Source organism: Acinonyx jubatus, chromosome B1, assembly GCF_027475565.1.
Source record: "Acinonyx jubatus isolate Ajub_Pintada_27869175 chromosome B1, VMU_Ajub_asm_v1.0, whole genome shotgun sequence".
NCBI lineage: Eukaryota > Metazoa > Chordata > Mammalia > Carnivora > Felidae > Acinonyx > Acinonyx jubatus.
The window spans coordinates 15,594,281-15,616,828 of record NC_069382.1 but is presented as its reverse complement, the minus strand read 5'-3'; the positions used below and the strand labels follow the sequence as shown (position 1 = coordinate 15,616,828).

Here is a 22,548-nt window from a genome sequence, read left to right as displayed (position 1 = left end):
TTTATGATGTAATCTCTCTGGCGTAGAGGAACACTGGGAGCACTGTGCTTCTGCTATGGCAGCCTGGGGTGGCAGAAGAGGTTAGGTTCTAATTTTTTTTTTTTAATGTTTATTTAGTTTTGAGACAATGTGAGAGAGTGCAAGCAGCGGAGGGGCAGACAGAGGGAGACACAGAATCTGAAGCGGGCTCCAGGCTCTGAGCTGTCAGCCCAGAGCCCAACGCGGGGCTTGAACTCACGAACTGTGAGATCATGACCTGAGCTGAAGTTGGACACTTAACCGACTGAGCCACTCAGGCGCCCCAAGAGGTTAGGTTCTAGTCTCAGTGGACTTGGTCCCTGACAGTCACATGACATTTGTTCAGGCAAAGGTTGAAATCTGATAAACTCTATGACCTTCTCTAGAACAAGGACTTCCGAGAACACCCCATACTGCCACACAGGGGACAAGGGGTCCAAGGGTGCGACCAACATTCCAGTGGTTATTAGCTTCCTGTGTCCTGCATGAAGACTGGACTGGAAATAGGAACGTTCTGACTCAGATGGAGGGAAGGAGGTTAATGCGGATGAGGAGTGGGTGTCACTACCGCCTTCCCTGGCCCCGGAGCCCAACAGATAGGCCTTTATTCCTTTTACAGAGCATCAAATGTTCACTTGTATGTAAGGATAGATTAGAAGGAGTGAGATACTCTCCCCCTAACTTGATTTCCTTTAGCTGATCTATACTCTCCAGCACTATTTTATAAGATAGTAAGAAATGACTAAGTCTTGAACTTAATACAATCAATATAAAGAAATCATTAAGGGTAATAAGACTTTGGCCTAAATTATATTCAATTATGAAGGAAAATAATCAAATTAAATACATAGGAAAAGTCAGAAATTCTCAAAGATGTCTGTGGGGCAAGGTATAATTGTTTTTTAACTTTTTTTTTTAAGTAGCCTCTACCCCCACATGGGGCTCAAACTCACGACCCTGAGATCAAGATCAAGATCAATAGTCGCTTGCTCTACCAACTGAGCCAGCCAGGTACCCCCTGGGGTTTTATAGTGTTTAAGCTCTTTGGGGATGGCATCCCATTCCCAACTCCTTCCCACAAACACCTAGAGCACGTTGTCCTATTCTAGTGAAGATCTAAGGTGACTATCCAGTTAAGGGGTGATGGAGAAAGGTGTAAGGCACTCCAAGAACAGTGCTGTGCACATGCACACCAAGAAGCAGGACAGAGCACCGCTGGAGGCGGAAGGCTGGTGTAAGCAGTCTATTCCTATATGTCCACAGGAATGAAGAAAGACACATGCGTGGCCGAGAATGACTATCTAGATTATTAAATATCTGTATGGTTAGTTTGCTTCAATAGGGAACCATTTCTCATAAATAAACATTCAAGTACACACGTGCTCACTGGAATCCCTTTTTGTGGAAGGTCCTGTGAACCCAATAAAAGACTAAGCATTTTACATCTTTTCCTGTTTGCAGTTGGTGGGATAATACTTGAAATTATAGTCTGCAGTGTAACCTTCCGAAATACATTCAATAGTTAGTGCTTTCAAATAGTCTTTGAGGAAATGGGAAAACAATCCAAATCTGTACTTCCTGATTCGAAAACCTCTTGATTACAAGACAAAAGGCCACCTGGAACTAGTTTCATCTGGCTTAGCTGCAGGTTATTCTTGCTCTGGGCTGTGCCCACATGACCTACCAGTGGCGGCAGCGTTGCAGAGGGTGGTTTCTCTCCTCGCACAACAGCAGAACTCACTAACCCATTTCCATCACCCACAATCCAATAAGGGTACATATCCGCCCTCCCTGCACCCAGAAAGTGCAGGCACAGGGTGTTGTGTCTTGTTTCACGAACAAGATCTTTAACTCATCTGAATGATTCAATCGGTTACTATGTTGGAGTGGGTTTAATGATTTCCTAGACATTCTGAATCAGCAACAAAATGGTAGGATTTCAGTTTTAAATTCTCTTGTAAGAGCATTTTGATGATTCTCTAACCCAGTTCTGCCATAATTAAACTCAGAACATTTTTCTACGGTGCAAATTGTTTTATTTCCCAAGGGAGGTTTATATATTATATACTATACACACATATTATATAATATTATAAAAAATAATTTTAGGAAACAAAAATTTCCCTTGGGAAATAACATAATTTGTATCTTGGAAAACTTTAGAATACACACATACGAACATATTTAGAGAGAGACAGACAGAGACAGAGGGAAAGAAGAAGATATGAATATAAGGGGAAAAAAGTCAAAGCAACTCTGACATTAACTTATTTTTTTATAAAATTTTTTTTCAACATTTATTTATTTTTGAGAGAAAGAGCACGAGTGGGGGAGGGGCAGAGAGAGAAGGGGACAGAATCTGAAGCAGGCTCCAGGCTCTGAGCTGTCAGCACAGAGCCTGACGCGGGGCTAGAACTCACAAACTGTGAGATCATGACCTGAGCCAAAGTCAGATGCTTAACCAACTGAGTCACCCAGGCGCCCCTGACGTTAACTTATTTTAACAACGACCCATACTTCTGATTCAACGACTATATTTGAATATAGCCTTTACTAAGAATTTGGCAACATCCACTATTTAAAATCTCAGGACTTCTAGCTACCATATATAGGCAAAAAGTGTTTCACAAGGCAAAGTTCAATGCCTCCAAAAAGAGCTTTGGGGGTCCATGGTTTGAGTAACTTAACTATACTCTGCATATATAGAGGGCCCAGCAAAGGAAAAATATATAGTGGTTGCTACTAAGGATCGTGTATCTTTGGCCTTATTCTCTAAAAACAGACTGAAGACAAATAATAAAGCATTCAGAGGAACTTAGGAGAAGGTCTTTAGGACCTCAGAGTAGGCAAAGATTTCCTAACAAGCAGAAAGGCAAAACCACAAGAGAAAAAATTGGTATTTTGGACTAAATTAAAATTAAGAACTTCAGTTCATTAAAATAAGTCATTAAGAGAGCGAAAAGGCCATCCACAGAAAGGGAGAAGGTATCTGCAACATAAATGGTTTGATAAGATTTATGTCCAAATCACATGCAGAACTCCCACAAAGTGGTAGGGAAAAGACAGGAGACAGGACAGAAAAGCAGACTCGACTTGGCCAGACCCTTCACGAGAGAAACTATCCAAATGGCCAAAGACATACAGACTGGTGGTTCATATCATTAGCTGTCAGGGAAATGCAAATTACAACCACAACAAGATACTACCACACACCCACCAGGATGATTAAAAAGAACAAAGCAGGGCCCCTGAATGGCTCAGTCAATTGAGTGTCCACATTGGCTCAGGTTGTGATCTCATGGCCGTGATCTTGCAGTCAGCCATGAGATCGGGCTACGCGCTGAGGGTGGAGCCTGCTTGGGATTCTCTACGACCCTCCCCCACTTGCATGCGCGCACATGTGCACGTTTTTCAAAATAAATAAATAAGCATTTTTTTTCTTTAAAGAACACGGCAGAGAGTCAGTGGCAATGGCGATGGGGAGCAATCAGAACCCTTACATTCTGGGGTGACAGTGTAAAAACTGCTACAACGACTTCATAAAACTAAGAAACTCAGACCCGTAGGTATTACACGACATATATTCACCAAAAGACAAGTACTAGAAGTTTCTAGAAGCCCTCTTCATAAATGGCCTTCATAAATGACATGCAGATGCTTGTCAAAAACAGAATGAATAGAATACAGTATGTTCGCACAGTGGGAAATCTACACAATAGTGAAAACGAACGATCCGCAGCCAGAACAGCACTGCGGGCCAGAGTCCCCTGAACACAGTGTCGAGTGAAAGACGTCAGACACATAGGAGTCCTTACTGCATGATTCCATTTATACAAAGTGCAAAAACAAGTGTATCTGGGCTGTCGGAAGTCAGGATCATCACAGCCCCCGGTCGGGGTCGGGGGCAATGACAGGAAGAAAGCCGGAGGCACTGGCAGTATCCTATTTCCCGGACTGGGTGCCAGTGTGTGCACGGTGTGCTCAGGGTGTGAAGGAGGACACAGTTGTACACGTGATTTCTGTACTGTACGTATTTTATATTTTTTATATTTTGTGTGTGTAGTATACTTTCATGACAAACAAATAAGCCAACCAAAGATATTTTGAGGATCTGGCATGACCAGCGAGCACAGGAAGCTAATGAGCAAGATCTTAGAATAATGACAGTTTAACTCCAAAATAACTAATTTTTCCTCTTGGATCCAAAACATTTCAGTTGCTTACCTGTAAAAACTTATTTAATTGATTCTTTGACTTTTCCATAAACTTGTGATCTATAGATTTGAAAGGCAGCTTGCTAAGAGAAGGCAACTGGACTTTTTTTAAAGAAGGGAAACACTGTGGAAGAAAACATTAAATGTTAGCATCTCAGTCATATTTATATCTTGGGGGGGGGGTGGAGTTTAGATTTATAATTAGAACAAACCAAGTATCTTCTTCCTGTTCTCGTTCCTCTTGAGATTTAAGACCTTGAAAACCTGCCTGTTCTAATCCAGCTCCAAGGAATGAGGAGGAGCAGGACATTTGATGAAAAAAGTCTAAAGCGCACCCGTAGGCCCACGAAGGCCTGGAAGCCGGGCAGCCCTGAGGCCAGGCCAATCGGGTGGATTTGTGCAACACGAAGCAGCCCAGTGCTCTACGCGGGCACACCCGGCTCACAGACGGTTTTTCTGTTAGGATGTGCTTTGTTTACAACATCTCCACGTGTGGACAAGTTATCAAAGCTGACAAAAGAATACAACGGAAAGAAAGGGTAACTGGGCTTGTAGCTTTCTTACCGCCTTTCACAATGTAACCATATTAATAATAACACTGCATATTAATAAATAATAAAACTTCCCTTTGTGGATGAAGGCCTACATTCTGCCAGACACTGTGCTAGAAGCATGGCATGTGTACCAACAGCTCTAAGAGTTGGCAATGACTATTCATTCCTGTTCTACATAGGATACAACTGACGATCAGGATTAAAACCCAGATCCGTCTGACCACACAGTCTGTGTTCTTTGTGCCAACTTCCAAACTCTCCAGACTCTGCCCCCATTTCCAAACGCTGGCCTTCATGAAGGCACTGGGGCCATCTGAATGTGCTTAATGAGACCAGCTGGCATCGACAAGTCAGGGAGCACAGAGTCTGCCTGCCACAGCCTTCAGTGCTGCTGACCCTTGGCGCACAGAAGGGGCACAGGAGCACCTGCTGGCCTGGCCATAGCAGGAGAAGGCGTGGGACAAGTCAGTCAGAGCAAGTGCATGCAAGTGCTTCGGGTGCCGGGAAAGGGAAAACTGGCCCTTCCCTCGCAGCCCACTAAAGGACCAGCAGTACAACGGCACGTGCCCAAGGCTGCACGTGAACCAGGGCTCCGACTCAGGGAGCAGTCGTAGAGAAACGAAACAGGCAGTGAGCGTCAGAAGGGAAGACGGCACTTCCCCGGGGACCCGAAAAGGTGCTTCCTGTCCCAACTGTCCACAGAAAGCATTCACATACAAAAACATGACAACTCACACGATGCTAATTTCTAAGGGTGAGAAAAGAACCCAGTGATCAGCTAAAGAGAGGAGAAAAATGACAGACATGGAATTTTATAAGGCTTATTTCCTCTAAGTCTTTGATCTACTTGTTTCTGGTTTTCTAAGAATATTTTCCACATACATTTTATTTCAAAACCTCCTCTCAATTCCTTTTTCTCCTTCTGTTTTCATCAGCAACTAGACTGATCCTAAACTTGGCTTCACAATGGTTTGTCACAGGGCAAACAACACATTTTTCTGCAGTGTCAATTGTACTCGACAATTTTGGCAAAAATTTAATCTTCTATCGAGACGGCAGTTTGCTTTCCACACTACCAGGGTGACCACAGTCCATTGGAGAAGTACCATAGTCGGACACTTGGTTTTGATTTTTAAAAGCATTTGAAGAAGTTATAGAGGATGCGTGCAGGGAAAGCAGAGCGGGAAGTGACCAAAGCCACATGATGTCAGTGGTTCGTTCATCTGGCCATGCCAGATGCATCGTGGAGAAGGCGATCGGAACGGCAAGGCAAAAACCAGCCAAAGTGAGAGTGACCAGGCTTGTTTGGGATCCCTATTGATTAAAGTATTTTAATAAGGGAAAAGTCTATTTTGCCATGATGCTCTTTAGCAACACACTGTTGGGGATATCGTACTTCTCAAAGCTCCACTGTCCCACGAACAAAGCAGGTAAAACATGAACTGGCCGAGATCGTTTTCAAAGTTGGACAAGTCACAGATCCAGTGACGGGAAAACCCTGTGCAGGAACTCCCTACCTGGAAAGCTGGGTCAGTCTGGAACCCACCCACCCAACCAAAACTCTGGAAGAAATGAACAGCTCTTCAGCAGAGTAAAGGGGGACTGGAAGAAGGAGTCAAAGGGAAAGATATCTAAGTTGGCTTTATGGAAAAAAATTTTTCTAAGTGTCGTTACAAACTGTCCAATTTCTCTTCTGGTATTTATGGAACAGGTAAAGTAAATAAGTAAAGGCCTTGTTAAAATTTTTCATAAAAGTTTAAGGTCATGTTTTAAATTTCCTTTTCATTAGACATATTTTTCTTACAGTAAGTATGCCTAGTAATCCCCATTGTTTTGTAAGCTCACTATTTTAGAAGGTTTTTTTTTTTTTTCATTTGCCAAAGGAATCTTGAATTTATCTTAGAATCTTTGGGGAGGAAAAAACCTTTTGATATCATAAAACGGATTCACATTAAGTGGATATTTATTTTTGGTGGTACATATTCAAAATTAATTTAAACTTTTTCTCTGATTTAACCAATTATGAATGGAAATAACAGTCTGATTGAGGTCAGTCTGTATCAGATTAAAGTCTGTATTAATAAGAAAGCTGACATATAGAAAATAAAACTTGAAAATTCGAAAAAAAAAAAAATAAAGGCACTTGAAGAAGTGATAGTATTCACAAGATAGTGATTAAAATGGTTTAAAAAAATCCCCTCAGGAGAAAAGGTTATAGGAAATAGACATATTTCATTTGCAGAAGAGGAGTCTGATAGGTGACCACAGGATTTTACCAAGAGTCGTTCATTCTAAGCCAGAGAACAATAAACAGAAACAAAAGTAGACGTGACTGAAAAGCTTTTCAGTTGCTGGGGAAGAGGGCAGTCACCTCCAGGAGGGGGAGAGTTAGAGAAGATGCAGTTCCTGAGAAAGATGGAAGAACAAGGAATGGAAAGTAAGATGACCTGGATTCCAATCCTGGTTCGGCCACTATGTACACGTCCTATGATAAATTGACCAAACTCTCTGGGGTCAGTTCCTCTCACCTTAAAATAAAAGAAGTGACCTAGATTAGAAGCTTTCTAACGTTTCTAACTAAAACTCACAGTAGGAAGTACATGCTACGTTGCAGCCTGCATACGTATAAATGCATATCCACATAGATAATATAATCCACATGTAAAGCTGAGAAGTTCTATGAAACAGTGTTCATTACTACCACTGCTACCACCACCGACACGATAACGTTTATTATGCGAAATACTCTCTTCTAAATGCTTTGGATAAACGTATTCTCTTAATTCTCACAAATCTGTGAGATGGGAGAGGCAGATGCTATGGATATTCGTATTCTACTGATGAGGAAGAAGAGGGACAGAGAGACAGAGTGACAAGTCCCAGGTCATATAGCTACTGAACAGTATAGCCACAGTCCAAACTCAAGCAGTCTTGCTCCTTGAGTCTATGCTTTCAACCACGACACTGTATGATTCCCTTACTTTTTGTGCTGAAATCCAATATATTCTATGCTCCGTCCACTGCTGCAATCAATAACTGATTTCACTTCCCACTAATGGGTCACAACTGGCAGCCTCAAAACCGGGGGCCCTAGATGACCCCTAGCTCTCTTTCAGCTCTGGGGTTCTCTGAGGCTTAGTGGAGATCAGACAGTTCTTTGTCCTGAAGGATTTACTCTAAACCATCTGAGCTATGAGTTAATTTCCAAATGTTGGACTGAAAAAGCCACTTTGCCAGTATCCCTAGCGAAGGGAGAAAGGTTAATGATCAGTTTCCTTATATGTAAAAAATTGAAATGAGCTCTTAAATATCTTCTTGCTTGTAATTCTAAACCTTGTATTCATGAGTATTCATACCTCACTAAGTTTCCGGTGTAAATTCTGAAACTCACTGAGCCTTCTAGGGACGGTCCAGTTCTTAGTTTCAACTCCGCCAACTTCTTGTAAGCTTACCATGACAAAGTAACAGGGCATTTGCTCACCATTCTCTTCTGTAACCTTGGAAAAAACAGACACCACAACAACAAAAAGCATGGTTAGCGGATGTGGTAGGCAAGATTTCTAAATACTCCCCAAGATTTCCCACCCCTTGGAGGCTACACCCTGCATCATCCCTGGAACTGTGAATATGGTGTCCATTCCTGCGATTAGGTTATGCTATATTTGACAGCTGACCTTAAAGAAGGGAGATTACCCGGATGGGTCTAACCTAATCATACAAGCCCCCGAAGAGCAGAGACACTCCCTGGGACGGTAGGAGGACAGGAAGTCAGAAAGACAGGAAGCGCAAGAAGGACTCGGCATGTGGTGCTGGCGTGAAGATGGAGAGGGGCAGGTGGAAAGGACATGGCAGGGCCTCCACTGACAGCCAGAGACGAGACCTCAGGTCTACAACCACATGGAACTGAATCCTGCCAACGACCTAAAGGAGCTTGGAAGTGGCTTTTTCCTCAGAGTCTCCAGACAAGAACTCAGTCTGGCCAATACGCTGCCTTCAGCCTCGGGATACAATGAGTAGAGGACACCGTCATACGGTGCTGGACTTTCAACCTGCAGAATTGCGAGCCAATCAGTGGACACTGTTTTAAGCCATGAAACATGTGGTCATTTGTTACATATCAAAAGAAAATTAATATAGCAGACTTAACATCCTAAGTGTATTCCTTTGAAAAAACAAATTAACAGAAAGCAAAAAGGTGTAAGATATGCTAAAACCTGTCTCAGAAAAGGATAAAGCCTTCCCCAGTTTAATTTCTGGATTCAACAAACCATGATTTCAATTTTCATGAAATTTTACATTGAAAGATACAATTTCCTCTACCTCCCAACTTAGATAATTCACACACACACACACACACGATATCATAATTCAGAAATAGGCCATTATTATACTTAACATAAATAGATTAGAAACAAAAAGAAAATACTGAATTTAGGCTTGAATTAGTATCATCAATCAAATTAGAGACAAAGAGTCAATAAGAAAGGCAAAGGAAAGAGACACAAGACACACTGAGCACCCACGGAGCCCCGTGACATAGGACCATTACCCCACTGTGAGGATGTAGGAGGTGAGGACACACACAGGGTCCCTGGACTGTCCTAGGATCACACAGCTAGTATGGGTGTCAGCCAGGATCAGAACTCAAGAGAATCTGGCGCGACGTAGATACATCTTCCACACATTCCCATGCAGGGCTGCCTTGCAAACTCCGGCGGTCAGGTGACCCTTCAGGGTCCATTGCCGTTATCTTTTCGGTGACCACGGTGCCACGGCGAGCTCCTGCAGCTCGCGGTAATGGGAGTGCTCACAAGTACCAAAGAGCCGGTGCAGCACCCAGTGAAGCACTCCTGTCGTGGGTGTGCTTTCAGAGCTGTTCTCGGAGAACATGAATTGCGTGCTATCCAATCTAGAGGTGAACTTAGGGTTGTGAATCTTAAGCAACCCCCACCCCACCACCACAGAGAGCGTGTGAAGCCACCGGGCTGATGGGCAAGACGGAGAAGAACAAAGATAAAGTGTACAAACACGCCCTTACAAATCTAAGGAGTTAAGTATTTTCACAAGCCGTTTGAAATAATAGTGGAACAAAACATTAACACTGTGTTCCTCATGATCTCGTTATTTGTGTGGACCTGACCTTCGTCTCCAGATTTCCACATGACTGACAGTAAGCCAGGTGGGAACAAAGAAGTTGTCAACAGTGGAAATGCTTATATGCATCACTCCTTGAAGAGAAATTCTTTTTATAGACAAAAGGGATACAGCATGTTCTGGAAATTGATACCCATATCCCTCAAAGAATAGCAAAATATTTTCTAAGTCAAAGCAAAAAATATTCATTATTAAAGATCTTAGAGCAATTGAGATTTAAGTAACTGAAGTCAGCAGAATGGAACAATCAGAAACACTTAAAATTTTTAATTTTTCACCACCAAATTTCAAATAGTGCCCTTCCATTTTATTTCAACCCTCAATGGCAAAAGAAAATGGCAATTCAAGGACATTACCTGTCCCTATCTGAAAGGTGCTTACAATTCCAGTGAACAAGAACAACCTGAAATGGAGAGAGATCAGATCTATGCCAGGCAGCCCTAGTACAGCTCACAGTCAAGGGTAGTAAGACAGAGCGAGAACAGTGAGGAAAGAAGGGGGACAAATGCAGTCTGTAAGAGCAAACGTAACTTTTCTATCCTCAACCTTAATTCTGTAGGACAAAATCTTGTCTTATAAAATCATACTCATTTTTTAAATTTTTTTAAATGTTTTTATTTATTTTTGAGAGAGAGTGCAATTGGGGGAGGGACAGAGACAGAGGGGAACAGAAGATCTGAAGCAGGCTCTGCGCTGAGAGCAGCAAGCCTGATGCGGGGCTCCGAACTCACAAACTGCAAGATCATGACCTGAGCTGAAGTCAAAGCTTTGCTCAACTGACTGAGCCACCCAGGCACCCCGAAATCATATTCTTTTTTATTTATTTTTTTAACGTTTACTTATTTTTGAGAGAGAGACAGACAAGAGTGCAAGCGGGGAGGGGCAGAGAGAGAGGGAGACACAGAATCCAAAGCAGGCTCCAGGCTCTGAGCCGTCAGCACAGAGCTCGATGCAAGGCTTGAACCCACAAACCATCAGATCATGACCTGAGCTGAAGTTGGATGCCCAACCGACTGAGCCACCCAGGTACCCCTCCAAAATCATACTCTTAAAGTAAACTTGGAGGAAAAGCAGTCAGACCTACCTCTCCACTGGTGATGGAGGCTTTCCACATTCCGAGGTTCTCACACCACCAATCTGTTCTTGCCATGTGCAGCTGTAGGTCCGTGCGTTCTTTCTCTATTAGAATTATTTCCTCCTTCAACTTGAAAACAATCTGCAAGAGGGAAAACATCCTGAGAGTTACAAAAGCGCTTAAAATGCCACACAATTCAGCAAAGTAGCAGGGTACAAAATCAACAGACAAAAATCAGCTGCTATACACTAACAACGGACAATCCAAAAAGGGAATTAAGAAAACAATTCCATTTACCATAGCATAAAAATAATAAAATATTTAGGAATTAACTTAAACAAGGAAGTGAAAGATTTCTACAATGAAAACTACCTAACACCGATGAAAGAAATTAAAGATGACAAATAAATGGAATGATATTCAATGTTCATGGATTAGAAGACTAAGCACTGCTAAGATGTCAATATGACTCAAAGTGATCTACAGATTCAACACAATCCTTATCACAATGCCAGTGATTTTTTTTCGGCAAAAATAGAAAAATCCATCATAAAGTTCACATGGAATCTCAAAGCAGACTGAATAGCCAAAACAATCTTGAAGAAGAACAAAAGTTAGAGGGCTCATACTTCCTGATTTCAACACTTACTACACAGCTACGCTAATCAAAACAGTATGGTACTGGCATAAAGACAGACATATAGACCAATGGAATACAACAGACCAGCAAGAAATAAACCTTTGCATATATGGTCAAGTGATTTTTGACAAGGGTGCCAACACCATTCAATGGGAAAAGGACAATATTCTCAACAAACAGTGCTGAGAAAACTGGATACCCATAAGCAAAGCAATGAAGTTGGACACTTACCTAACACCATAAATAATAGACAACTCAAAATTCATCAAAGACCTAAACGCAAGAGCTAAAACTATAAATTCTTAGAAGAAAACACAGGGGGAAAGCTTTAGAACACTGAACTCGTAATAACTTCTTGGCTATGACACAAAAGGCACAGGCAGCAAAATATAGGAAAATGGGACTTCCTAACAATTTAAAACTTTTGTGAAAAGAATACTATTGACACAGTAAAAAGGCAACCCGCAGAATTAGAGCAAATATTTAAAAATCACGTATCTGATAGGGTACTAACATCTAGAATATATAGAGAACTCTTAAAACTTAAAAACAAAAACCAGTCTGATTCAAAAACGGGCAAAGGACTTGAATAGACATTTCTCCAAAAACATTCTATAAATGGCCAAAAAGCACATGCAAAGATATTCAATGTAACTAATCATTAGTGAAATGCAAATCAAAACCACAATAAGATACTACCTCGCGCCCATTAGGATAGTTACTATAAAAAAAAAAAAAAAAAGAAAAACAACAATTACTGGTGAGGAGATAGAGAAACTGGAAACCGTACACACTGTTGGTGAGAAGGTATAAAATGGTGCGGCCAATATGGAAAACAGTATGGAGATTCCTCTAAGAATTAAAGACAGAATTACTGTCCCAGCAATTATGACCCAGCAATTTCACTTCTGAGCACATGCTCCGAAGAATGGAAAGCAAGATCTCAAAAATGTATTTGTACCGACGTTCGTGGTAACATCATTCACAAAACTTAAAAGGTGGAAGCCAAACCAACGTCCACTGATGGGTGAACGGATAAACCAAATGCTGTATGTACATGCAATGGAAAATTGTTCAGTCTTAAAAAGGAAGGAAATTCTCACACTCGGTATAATACGAACGAACCTTGAGACCTTAGGCTAAGGGAAAGAAGCCAGTCACAAAAGGATGAATACAGTATGCCTCCATTCATGATGTATTTAGGAGTAGTTCAATTCATACGAGGTAGAAAGGAGAAGAGTAGTTTCCAGGGGGTTGGGGACGGGAGGATGGAAAGTGTTATTTAAGGGGCACAAAGTTTCAGTCTTGCCAGATGAAACAATTTCAGGAGATGGATGGTAGTGATGTTTGCATAACAATGTGAACGGACCGATGCTGAAGTGTATACTTGAAACGATTAAAATGGTAAATTCAGGTGATATCTATTTTGCCACACTTTAAAAAAGTAATTTAAAAAAAAAGAGAAAGCATGCTCATCATCCCCTTGGACCTCTTTCATTAGAAAACCTATAGTTTGAGGGCAGAAGCTTTGCCTTAAAACTCTCCTGAACATGCCAGCTACGAGGACTCTTTCCTTTCTCAAAAAGCCTCCAGGAAGCACTCGCAGCCTAAACCTTGTCCTGCGTTTTATTACCATCAGAGCTGTGACCACCCTGCTTCATTTTCCTGTGAGGATATTTTGGTTCCACAATCAGCATGTTTGCTCCCTCCTTAGGGAGGCTGGCAGCTCTATAGGTCACTGGTTCTCCACAGTGACCAGCAGAGCATCATGCATTTACTCGTCACTTATGTTGCTGAACACACCCTCAGAAAGTGCCAGAGGAGGTCAGTTTGGCAGACTGAAGAGCACCAGCCATACCTGTAACAGAGACATCTCCCTGTTGGGTGGCCAAAGACGCATAAACACAAAGCAAAAAGCCACGCCACTGCACGGGTTTGAGAAATGCCAGCTGGGGAGATGCTGTTTACATTTTTAAACTTTCCAATTCTGTTGGCTTTTAGCAAAACAATTTATTTCTTGTGTCATTCTGTGAGGTTCCCTAAATTGTGACTCACAGCATTTGAAAGAAAAATAAAAGCAAGATAATTGTCCTTGAAAAGTTAATGTACTTCCAGAAATGGGTCTGGCACAAGGAAGTGCTTTGCCCTCTTCTGCAAAGGTACCACAGGCAAGCCAGGTAAGAGAGCACAGGGCTGCTCACCACGGATGACCGGAGAGAACCCCAAAGCACAGAAGACTGAAAACAAGTGCTTTTCTAACTCCATACTAGATGCAAAAAAGTAACCATGGAGCATACAAATACAATTTTTTGTTTTAAAGAAACAGTGATGCTTTGCAACATAAACTGAAAACTACTACTTATAAGATCAGAAAAATGGAAACTTTCAAAGACAACCTTGAAAGTGAAAGAGTTACCTTCTTGTCAGGTTTTGGTGCATTTTGAATAGAATTTAGAGCTTGCCTTTTATATTCAAGTTTCTCATTTAGTTCTCGTAGTTTGTTTACAGCAAAACTGGCTTGTTCATCAATTCGACTGGTGCCTTCATCTGCAGCTTCCTCACCAGCCTCACCTCCTGGGTCCTGGGGGAAAAAGTCACGTGAACCACACTGTCTTATAACGATGGACTATTCAACAATGAGTACCTAGCATATAGGTTCTAGATCATTACAATACACTTAGCCAAAGTACTAGATTCCCCTAACACTTTGTGGTAGAAAGTTCAGAGGCAGGCTGCTTTTCCTCAGCAAAGTGACAAATCAAAGTTATTTGGAACCACAGTAACTGGTGTTGAGGAATACAATGAAAGAAAAAACATTTAATAGCCTGAAAAACAGGGCAGAGTGGGGGATGGATTCCACACCATTATTTCCCAAATGGTACACCCAAGGGAATCTGCATGGAACAAGAAAAGGCAACTGAGTTATCTGCCTAACTCAACCTGAGTGGTCTGTGCCTAATCTTGGACAAAGACACAGAGATGCGTATGGCTTCCTTTCGGGCTCCTAAGAATATTCTAGAAAACTTATGCTAAGTACTTTTAAAATAAAATTTCCAGGGGCACCTGGCTGGCTCAGTTGCTTGAGCATCTGACTTCAGCTCAGGTCATAATCTTGTGGTTCGTGGGTTCGAGCCCTACATCGGGCTTATTGCTGTCAGCACCGAGCCCACTTCGGATCCTCTGTCCCCCTCTTTCTGCTCCACCCCTGCCTGCACTCTCCCAAAAATAAATAAATATTAAGAACAAAATAAAAATAAATAAAATTTCCAAATTCCCACTAGTAAAAGCACTTTCGGTACACACTTTGTTCAGTCCTCCCCTGAAGATGTATTTCACAAATCAACAGGTAGATCATCTTATGAGTTAAATGGTTAAGATTTCAAAGTGCCTTCAGATTCATACAGAACTGCAGAACTTTGAAAAATCTGGATAGATTAGCAGCAGACAGCATATAAAACAGACCTGTCAGCAGCAACAGCATGTAGGACAATGGCAAGAAGTCCTGAGAATGATCTTTTGCTTTATTATTCTCCTTAACATTCTTCCAGGGTTTTCCTTCTAATTTTTATTAATTGAAATAAACGGTAAGAGAAAAAATTTTCTTCAAACAAGTTTGAAGTATTAATAACCCTAGAAAACCAAGCTCTTTTTTTTAATTTTTGTGCGGTCTTTCAAACCCTTGTCCAGGAGTGCACTTATCATGACATAATTGTATAGCTTATATACATCCAAACAGGTATTCTGTCTTTTCCCTATAACTTATGATGCTGCTTATTGTGAGGGCGTTAATTACTCTTCAAAATCAGAATTTTTACGGCTGTACACCATCCTATGAATTGATGCTACCCTGAGGCGTGTTCCTACCGCTGCTCCTGCTCTGGGTTGACTCTGCTGGTTCGCCGTCCCAGAGGTACTAACACAAACTCCACGGTACATCACCTTTTCTACCATTTAGTTGTTGCCTTAGGGTGAATTTCTAGAAGTGGGATTATTGCTACAAAGAGCAGAAGCGTTCAAAAGGTCAGTGATACATATTACCCTTGAGTCCTAGGTGAAGCTGGATAATTTTTCGTACTTGTTTACTATTACCTTTCATATCAACTGTCAGTTCAAGACTTTATCCAATTCATCTATTGGGTGTTGATATTTTTAACTAATCTGCATAACCTCTTTTACAGCATTTACTTATTAACCATTTTAACTTCTGAGGCAGAGAGAGAACACGGTTAAACTTACCGAAAAACATATAAAAAATAAAAAAATAAAGCAAACTGATCTTAAAAATACAATGGGTGAAGGGGAGTGGGACATAGAGGCTTTTAGTTATGGAATGAGTAAGTCTTTGGAATAAAAGGCACAACGTGGGGAATGCTAATACATTGTACTAGCATTGTATGGTGACAGGTGGTAGCCACACTGATGGTGAGCACGACACAACATTCGCAGACGGCGAATCGCCACGTTGTGCGCCTGAAACGAATGTGACATTGAATGCTACCGGCACCTAAATAAAAAAAATACACTGTGTTTCCAATTAATGTCAACAGACAAATGATGCTTATTTATATTTTAGGGGTGAGGTTTGGGGAAATAAGTATCAGTATCCTTATCTGCATAGCTTTAATCAGGAAAACAATTTTTTCTTTGACATTCAAAAGTCTATCAGCCAAAAGAAAGTTCCGCCGAATGAAGAATTCTTCTTCTTGTGCAGGAACATCACCACCACAGTAGCTAGAAATAGTGTGCCATAGAGATGAAGTAAACAAACTTCAGTTCTAATAAATTGTATCTGATGGGGGAAAAAAGATGCAATGACTAAAGACTGCTGGCCCTGTTGGTGGTGGAAGACACAGAAAGTGTGAAGAACTAAATAACAAATCTTTAAAAAGTCTGAATGAGTGAATTTAACAACAGTTCAGAGACACCAACTTCTAATACCATCAAGAGCAAGCACTTGATTCCTCAGAGTTTGAGATATAACCGGCAGAAAAAATCCAAAATTAATTATTAGCTTTCTATGTAGGGTGACTGTAAATAAAACATTTTGTGTTTCTTTGTACCTTCACAAATCGTAAAGCCCTCTAAACCTTTGGTAGTAAATGAGAGATGGTAAATGAGAGTAGTAAATGAGAGATCTCCAAAATGATAGTACACTTAGGAGAATCAGACCCAAGTGAGATGTGGCTGAGCAAGGTTTCTTTCAGAGAATCTTACTTACATCTGATTTTTTAAACTCCAAAATACTTCTTGTAACTGCCCCCACATCCTCTTCCTCTCCTCACTTACCCATCCTTTGTCTCTTCTCGGACTAGACTAAGTTCTACTGATTCTCTCATCTGGCCTACACCACCTTGCGGACTCTCTGTCCTCACTTTTCAGGAGCCACACACGGGGTGTGTCGCAGGTAGAGACAGGGCTGGGAGGTTGCAACACGAGGAAGTGGTGGTCAGTTGTTCAGAAGAACAAGGGAAGAGTGCACAAGTTCTACTTACGGTCCTGCATATTAAAAGATGAAGAGGTGCCCCAAATTTGCCTAAACAGTACGTGTCCGCCTGATCATATTCGAAGCTTAACCATTGAGAAGGAAGGAGAAAATTAAATGGGACTCACCATTTCATCCTTGCCGGAAATCAAGTGCGAGCCATGTTTTTCTTCCTCTTTTATCATCAATTTCTCATACAGGTCACTGACAATAAATGAAGGGTAATACCTATCCTTTAGGGTCTCATACACATCGCCCTGGATTTTGCAGAACACTTCAATACCTTTATTTCCTACAAGACACTGCTGGATTTCTTTGTAGAGTGATTTTTCCACAGATATTTCTTTGCTTTCCACAAAGAAATTCTGGTAAATTTCACCAACTAATTGCGGGATTTCATTCTGAAAAGACAGGAAGATGAAAAACAAGAAAGGTAAGAAATATCATCTCTGACAAAAATATTTTTCTTCTGAATTCTCTCCATCTTAAAGCTGGAAGGAAGACATTGAAAACGGACACTGCTACTGGTACCAGTGGGGGTCTTTGGCGTGCGTGTGCACAGAGTCAAGGGGTAAGAGTCTGGCTCCTGAAAATGAATACTTTATGCTGAATAGTTAACGAATATAATTTCTACTAAATGCTGACAGGGGAAAAGTGGGAACAGTTCTCGTCTTGAAACGGATTCCTTCTTGCAAATCTGAATTCCACAGCTCAGTTATCAGCTAAATTCAATTTGGCTTTAAAAAATCTAATATAAATAATTGGAAGTGCCATTTTTCACTCCATAAGTCATTATTATGTAATTTAAGAAAACAAGAAAAATATTCTCCAGAATGATGATGTATTGCATTATAATCAAGCTTGTATTAGACAGCTTACTCTTAAACATCATACTAAGGTCACAGCCAGTCTGTTTCAGAAATGCAAACATCTCTTCTGATTAACATAACATTTATATTTCCTCTGAAAACATCTCATTAATTCTAGGAATGTTACACAAAGTCTTCAACAGGATTAAAAAATGAAGACAAACAACTCAATGAATATTGTGAATTTAACAAACATCTCAGAACTTTTACACCCAAATTAGTGTTGTTAGGTCAAAATAAGGCTATTTCATGAAGCTGTATACTTTTATTGCACTGAAATCTTTTAAATTGTTTCCAGGAGTTTAGGAAAATTCTTTAGATTGCTCTTCACAATATTCCTTTGAGAGCAGCCAAAAGTCATTTGGAATCAAGTCTGATAAAAAAAATACATAATAAAGTGGGCAACTGCAGTATCAGATAAAATGAGGTAACTTGTGACTTACAAAATAACAATAAAAGGCATTTCTAAGAAGATTTAAAAATACTGTGAGACTGAATTTAATTCCGAAACCAATGTAGTATGTGATTTATGATGTATTTTAATAGTATTGAGTTCTAGCAACACTCACATAAAGTGCAAAGTGCAATGTACCCAGTGACTTTTGTGTTTATTTTAATAAGCCTCTCAAAATACATGTAATATATATACTATACATATTGTCATGTATATTTATAGACACATATAAACATACATATTTCATATTCTTTAACTCTTAAAGGTACTGAGAACTTGCCAGGTGCAAAATACAATGCTTATTGGGGCTTTTCATCATTAAGAGGCATCTAGAACCAAAAATCTTCTTTTGTGGTTTTTTTTTTTAATGTTTATTTATTTTTAAGAGAGCGAGAGACACACAGCGTGAGCGGGGAAGGGGCACAGAGAGAGGGAGACACAGAATCCGAAGCATGCTCCAGGCTCCGAGCCGTCAGCACAGAGCCCGACGCGGGGCTCGAACCCATGAACCTGTGAGATCATGACCCAAGCCGAAGTCAGCCGCTTAGCCAACTGAGCCACCCAGGCACACGCCCCACCCCCACCCACTTTTTAAAGGTTTTTGTGTTTCTTAATTCAGTCATATTTTAAATGAAACAAAAGAACAGTAGTGTAAAATATGCACATTGATATTAAAATAACAAGGTTATGAGACTGAGGTGTACATGACAAGATCAATTCATTGTACCAGTAATGTGGATGTATATAACTTTTTTTATAATGTGCTAAAAAAGCAAACCAAAAAAACTGCCTGAAAGTAAATTCAGTATTTTGGTACATTTATGAATCTGTTTTTCCCTTGACCACACATTCAGAAGTATCTTTTTGTGAAAATAAAATATAATTTTATTTACCATTATGAGCTGGAACATAATTCCATTATTATATTTAGTTTTAAATAGTCTTTTAATGTATATTTATCTTACAGCTTCATTGAGAAACACAGACACACTGCCTAACATGCAAGTTTTCACCAGCTGGTGATTAATATTTCTTTGGGCCTATATATACTACCTTGTTAGCACTCTTCAAATATTCCACCGACTCCCAAAAACTAATCAGAGCTCTCTTGTCCATCCTTTCCATGTACATTCGAAAGTGCTCTCGGTAGAACGTATTGGCCAAAATATCTTCAAACTGAAGAATCTAGTAAGGAAATTTAAGGACAAAAAATAAGGAAAACGTTAAAAACTTAAAAATAAAATTCTAAATATCAGTTTCCTTTAACTTTCAATGGATTGGTGTCTACATTCAAGAAAAAAAAAAGTCTCATTTTTTAAGGTCGTAGTCAACCTAATACAGTATTTCTTTCAACTTCCTAAATTTTAAATGGAAAAAGTTATTCAGTATTCAAAATGTACATATTCAATAAGTGCCAATTTTCAATTAATCATTCACTCATTCAGCAAAAGATTTATTTGGCATCTACTCTGTATCAGGTACATTTCTAGGAACTCAGACAAAAATCCCGGCCCTATGGGATAAACTGCTAAAAGTAATAGATACCCATAATAGAAAAATTAAAGAGAAATATATAAAAGACCAGGAAGCTGGAGTCTAATAATCTGACATTTTTGCCTTCCATCCTTACACTTGTGATGAAAATTATTTTATATCTTGCTCCTTCACTTACAGTATCATATTCATTTAAGATATCTTTTGTAAGCATCATTTTAATTAGTTCATAATATTGCACTATATATCAAAATGACTCCTTGGTTTACTATTTTGTATGCTTACAGAAAAAGAAAAAACAAATCTGAAGATACAGTGGGCAAAATCTTGAGCACAGGCTGCCATAATAGAAGAAAGCAGATCACTTTCATAATAATTCATAACTCAATTAATTAGGAAAAACCCCTCAAATTAATTTAGAAGGAACTGAAGTCCCATATCCTTAGTTCTTAGTTAATTAAGAAAAAGACCTGCAAGTATTATCTCAAATGCAATTAAAAGAAACACTTATGTTTTAAGATTCTTAACAATTTATATTGTGGCAGTGGGAAATTTTTTGGAAATGTGACCAGTAAGATCTTTCTAAAATCAAGTGCATATGATCAACACAGATTCAACTCTTCTACCAACAGTGAGTCCTCAATAGTTTCTGTAAACAGAAAGAGGCAGGCATTTTTCTAACAACTTCTGGTAACTCATTAAAGGAGACAGTCGTCCCATGCTACAGACCCCTAACAATTGGAGTCCATAAATATTTCAGACTATTAGGATTTAGTTTACTAACTTTGGAAAATCATAGCATGTATCTTTATGGAAACCCTACCACTAAAGCACTGTGACATACAAATTCTAACTGTACATGGTCCATGGAGGTTTGTAGGAGCCCATATCAACTCGGGCTAGGGATAAACAGATCACTCAGAGAGCTATCGATTTTTAACATAGGGAGAAGCCAAGCAGAAAGGGCATTCGACAAATTCTAAGAAAGTCTCCCCAGTATAATTTTCCTTCGATCAAAATGAATTCCAAATTAGATACAAATTCACATACTTGCAAAACCAAGTCCAAAACATCTTCTAAAATATTAGCCATTTTTAGACTTTTGTGTTTTATGAATATTCTATGTTCAGTTCCAAAAGTGCAAATATATACAAATAAATGACAGCAAAAATATCTAAACCATAGTTCAATGGGTGACATATCTCTTAATTGGCCAATGGATTAACCAAGTTCTCTATCCATTTTTTTTTCCTCTCTTGAAAAAGAGAATTTCACTGTGTAACATCTACACTAATGGAATGGGTCTGGGTGGACAGGATGCATAGATAGTCCACTTCAAAGTCAAATGTATTCATCTGAGATTAACTCAATCTCAATTAATTTGACATTAATTAATTTCAGTAAGTCTGAGATTTTTGTGTGGAAGTGAAAAGAGAAGGGTGGGTAGGTCAAAGTTGACACCACTATTAAAATAATCATTTTTTAAAAACTATCGATGATATGGGGCACCTGGCCGAGGTGGCTGAGTCGGTTAAGCACCCAACTTCGGCTCAGGTCATGATCTCACCATTTGTGAGTACAAGCCCCACGTCCAGCTCTGTGCTGATAGCTCATATCCTGGACCCTGCTTCAGATTCTGTGTCTCCCTCTTCTCTCTGCACCTTCCCAGCTCTCTCTCTCTCTCTCAAAAATAAACATTAAAACAAATTACAAAAAAAGTTAAAAACTATAGATGATATAACAATAATTAACATTTACTAAGGGCTTCCACACAGCAAACACTGTGCTCTTATTTGTTGGGTCAGCCTTTTTTTCTGTCCTAAGACCTCTGGTAATTCTGGGAGGAGAGCTACCACAGTCGATGGTCTCTAGACTGGATCTGGTTTCATGATGGATATTTTACAAACTTAGTTTTATGTTTTGTGTGGATTTCCTCTTACCCAGCTAGTTAATTTTTCTCCAGGAAAATTTCCACCAAGCACTCAAAAGTACCTCGGGGCCTTAGAGGAATAAATGTGTTCCTAAGCACCCAACATGTTACCAAGAGTGACATAGGATTCTCTAGTTACAAAATACTCATGAGAATAACTCCAGAAAACTAATGAGAATATGTAGAATTAGGATCTTGGGAATAATGTTTTATCCTAAAAGGAGAGGTTACAATTGGATTTTTCTTACATCTGTATCATCACTAAACATACCTCCTTAACAATCAATGCCAGTAATAACATTTATTGAGTGCTCTTATACTAAGTGGTGTACTTACCCTCCTATGTTCATTATTTAATGGTTGCCATCTATAGGGTTTGCACAAACTATTCCAATTTTACAACTGGAGTACAAAAAAGCTAACTAACTTGCCCAAAATCAATCCCCAGTAGATACAGAATTGAGAGCCAGGCTTTCTGACTACACAGCACAGCTTCTTAACCATAATAAAATAGTTCATCTCCTTAAGAGATTACCTGATTTGTGTTTATAGCAAACTACAAATAGTATGGAAGTCAAGAAGGAAAGATGCATTTAGGAAAAATGCTCTGTAAGAACTCCAACAGAAACAGAAAGTCGAGGAATCTTTTCATATTCAAGTGCAG

The 22,548-nt window shown here is 39.8% G+C and overlaps 1 protein-coding gene and 1 pseudogene across 6 annotated transcripts in view; one reads left to right on the top strand and one right to left on the bottom strand.

Moving 5' to 3' along the window:
• SNX25 (sorting nexin 25) overlaps window positions 1-22,548 on the bottom strand; it is a 129,573-nt gene that overhangs the window by 12,552 nt on the left and 94,473 nt on the right. For 4 of the 6 annotated variants that reach the window (XM_053216310.1, XM_053216311.1, XM_027077118.2 and 1 more), the window contains 6 exons: window positions 19,514-19,645; window positions 17,266-17,538; window positions 14,072-14,236; window positions 11,025-11,156; window positions 8,143-8,283; window positions 4,243-4,356 (listed from right to left, as the gene is read on the bottom strand). In XM_053216310.1, the coding sequence (XP_053072285.1) occupies window positions 4,243-4,356; window positions 8,143-8,283; window positions 11,025-11,156; window positions 14,072-14,236; window positions 17,266-17,538; window positions 19,514-19,645 (957 nt within the window). The other 2 variants (XM_053216308.1, XM_053216309.1) reach the window with 2 other exon arrangements.
• On the top strand, window positions 5,991-6,607 carry LOC128314332 (28S ribosomal protein S17, mitochondrial-like; annotated as a pseudogene).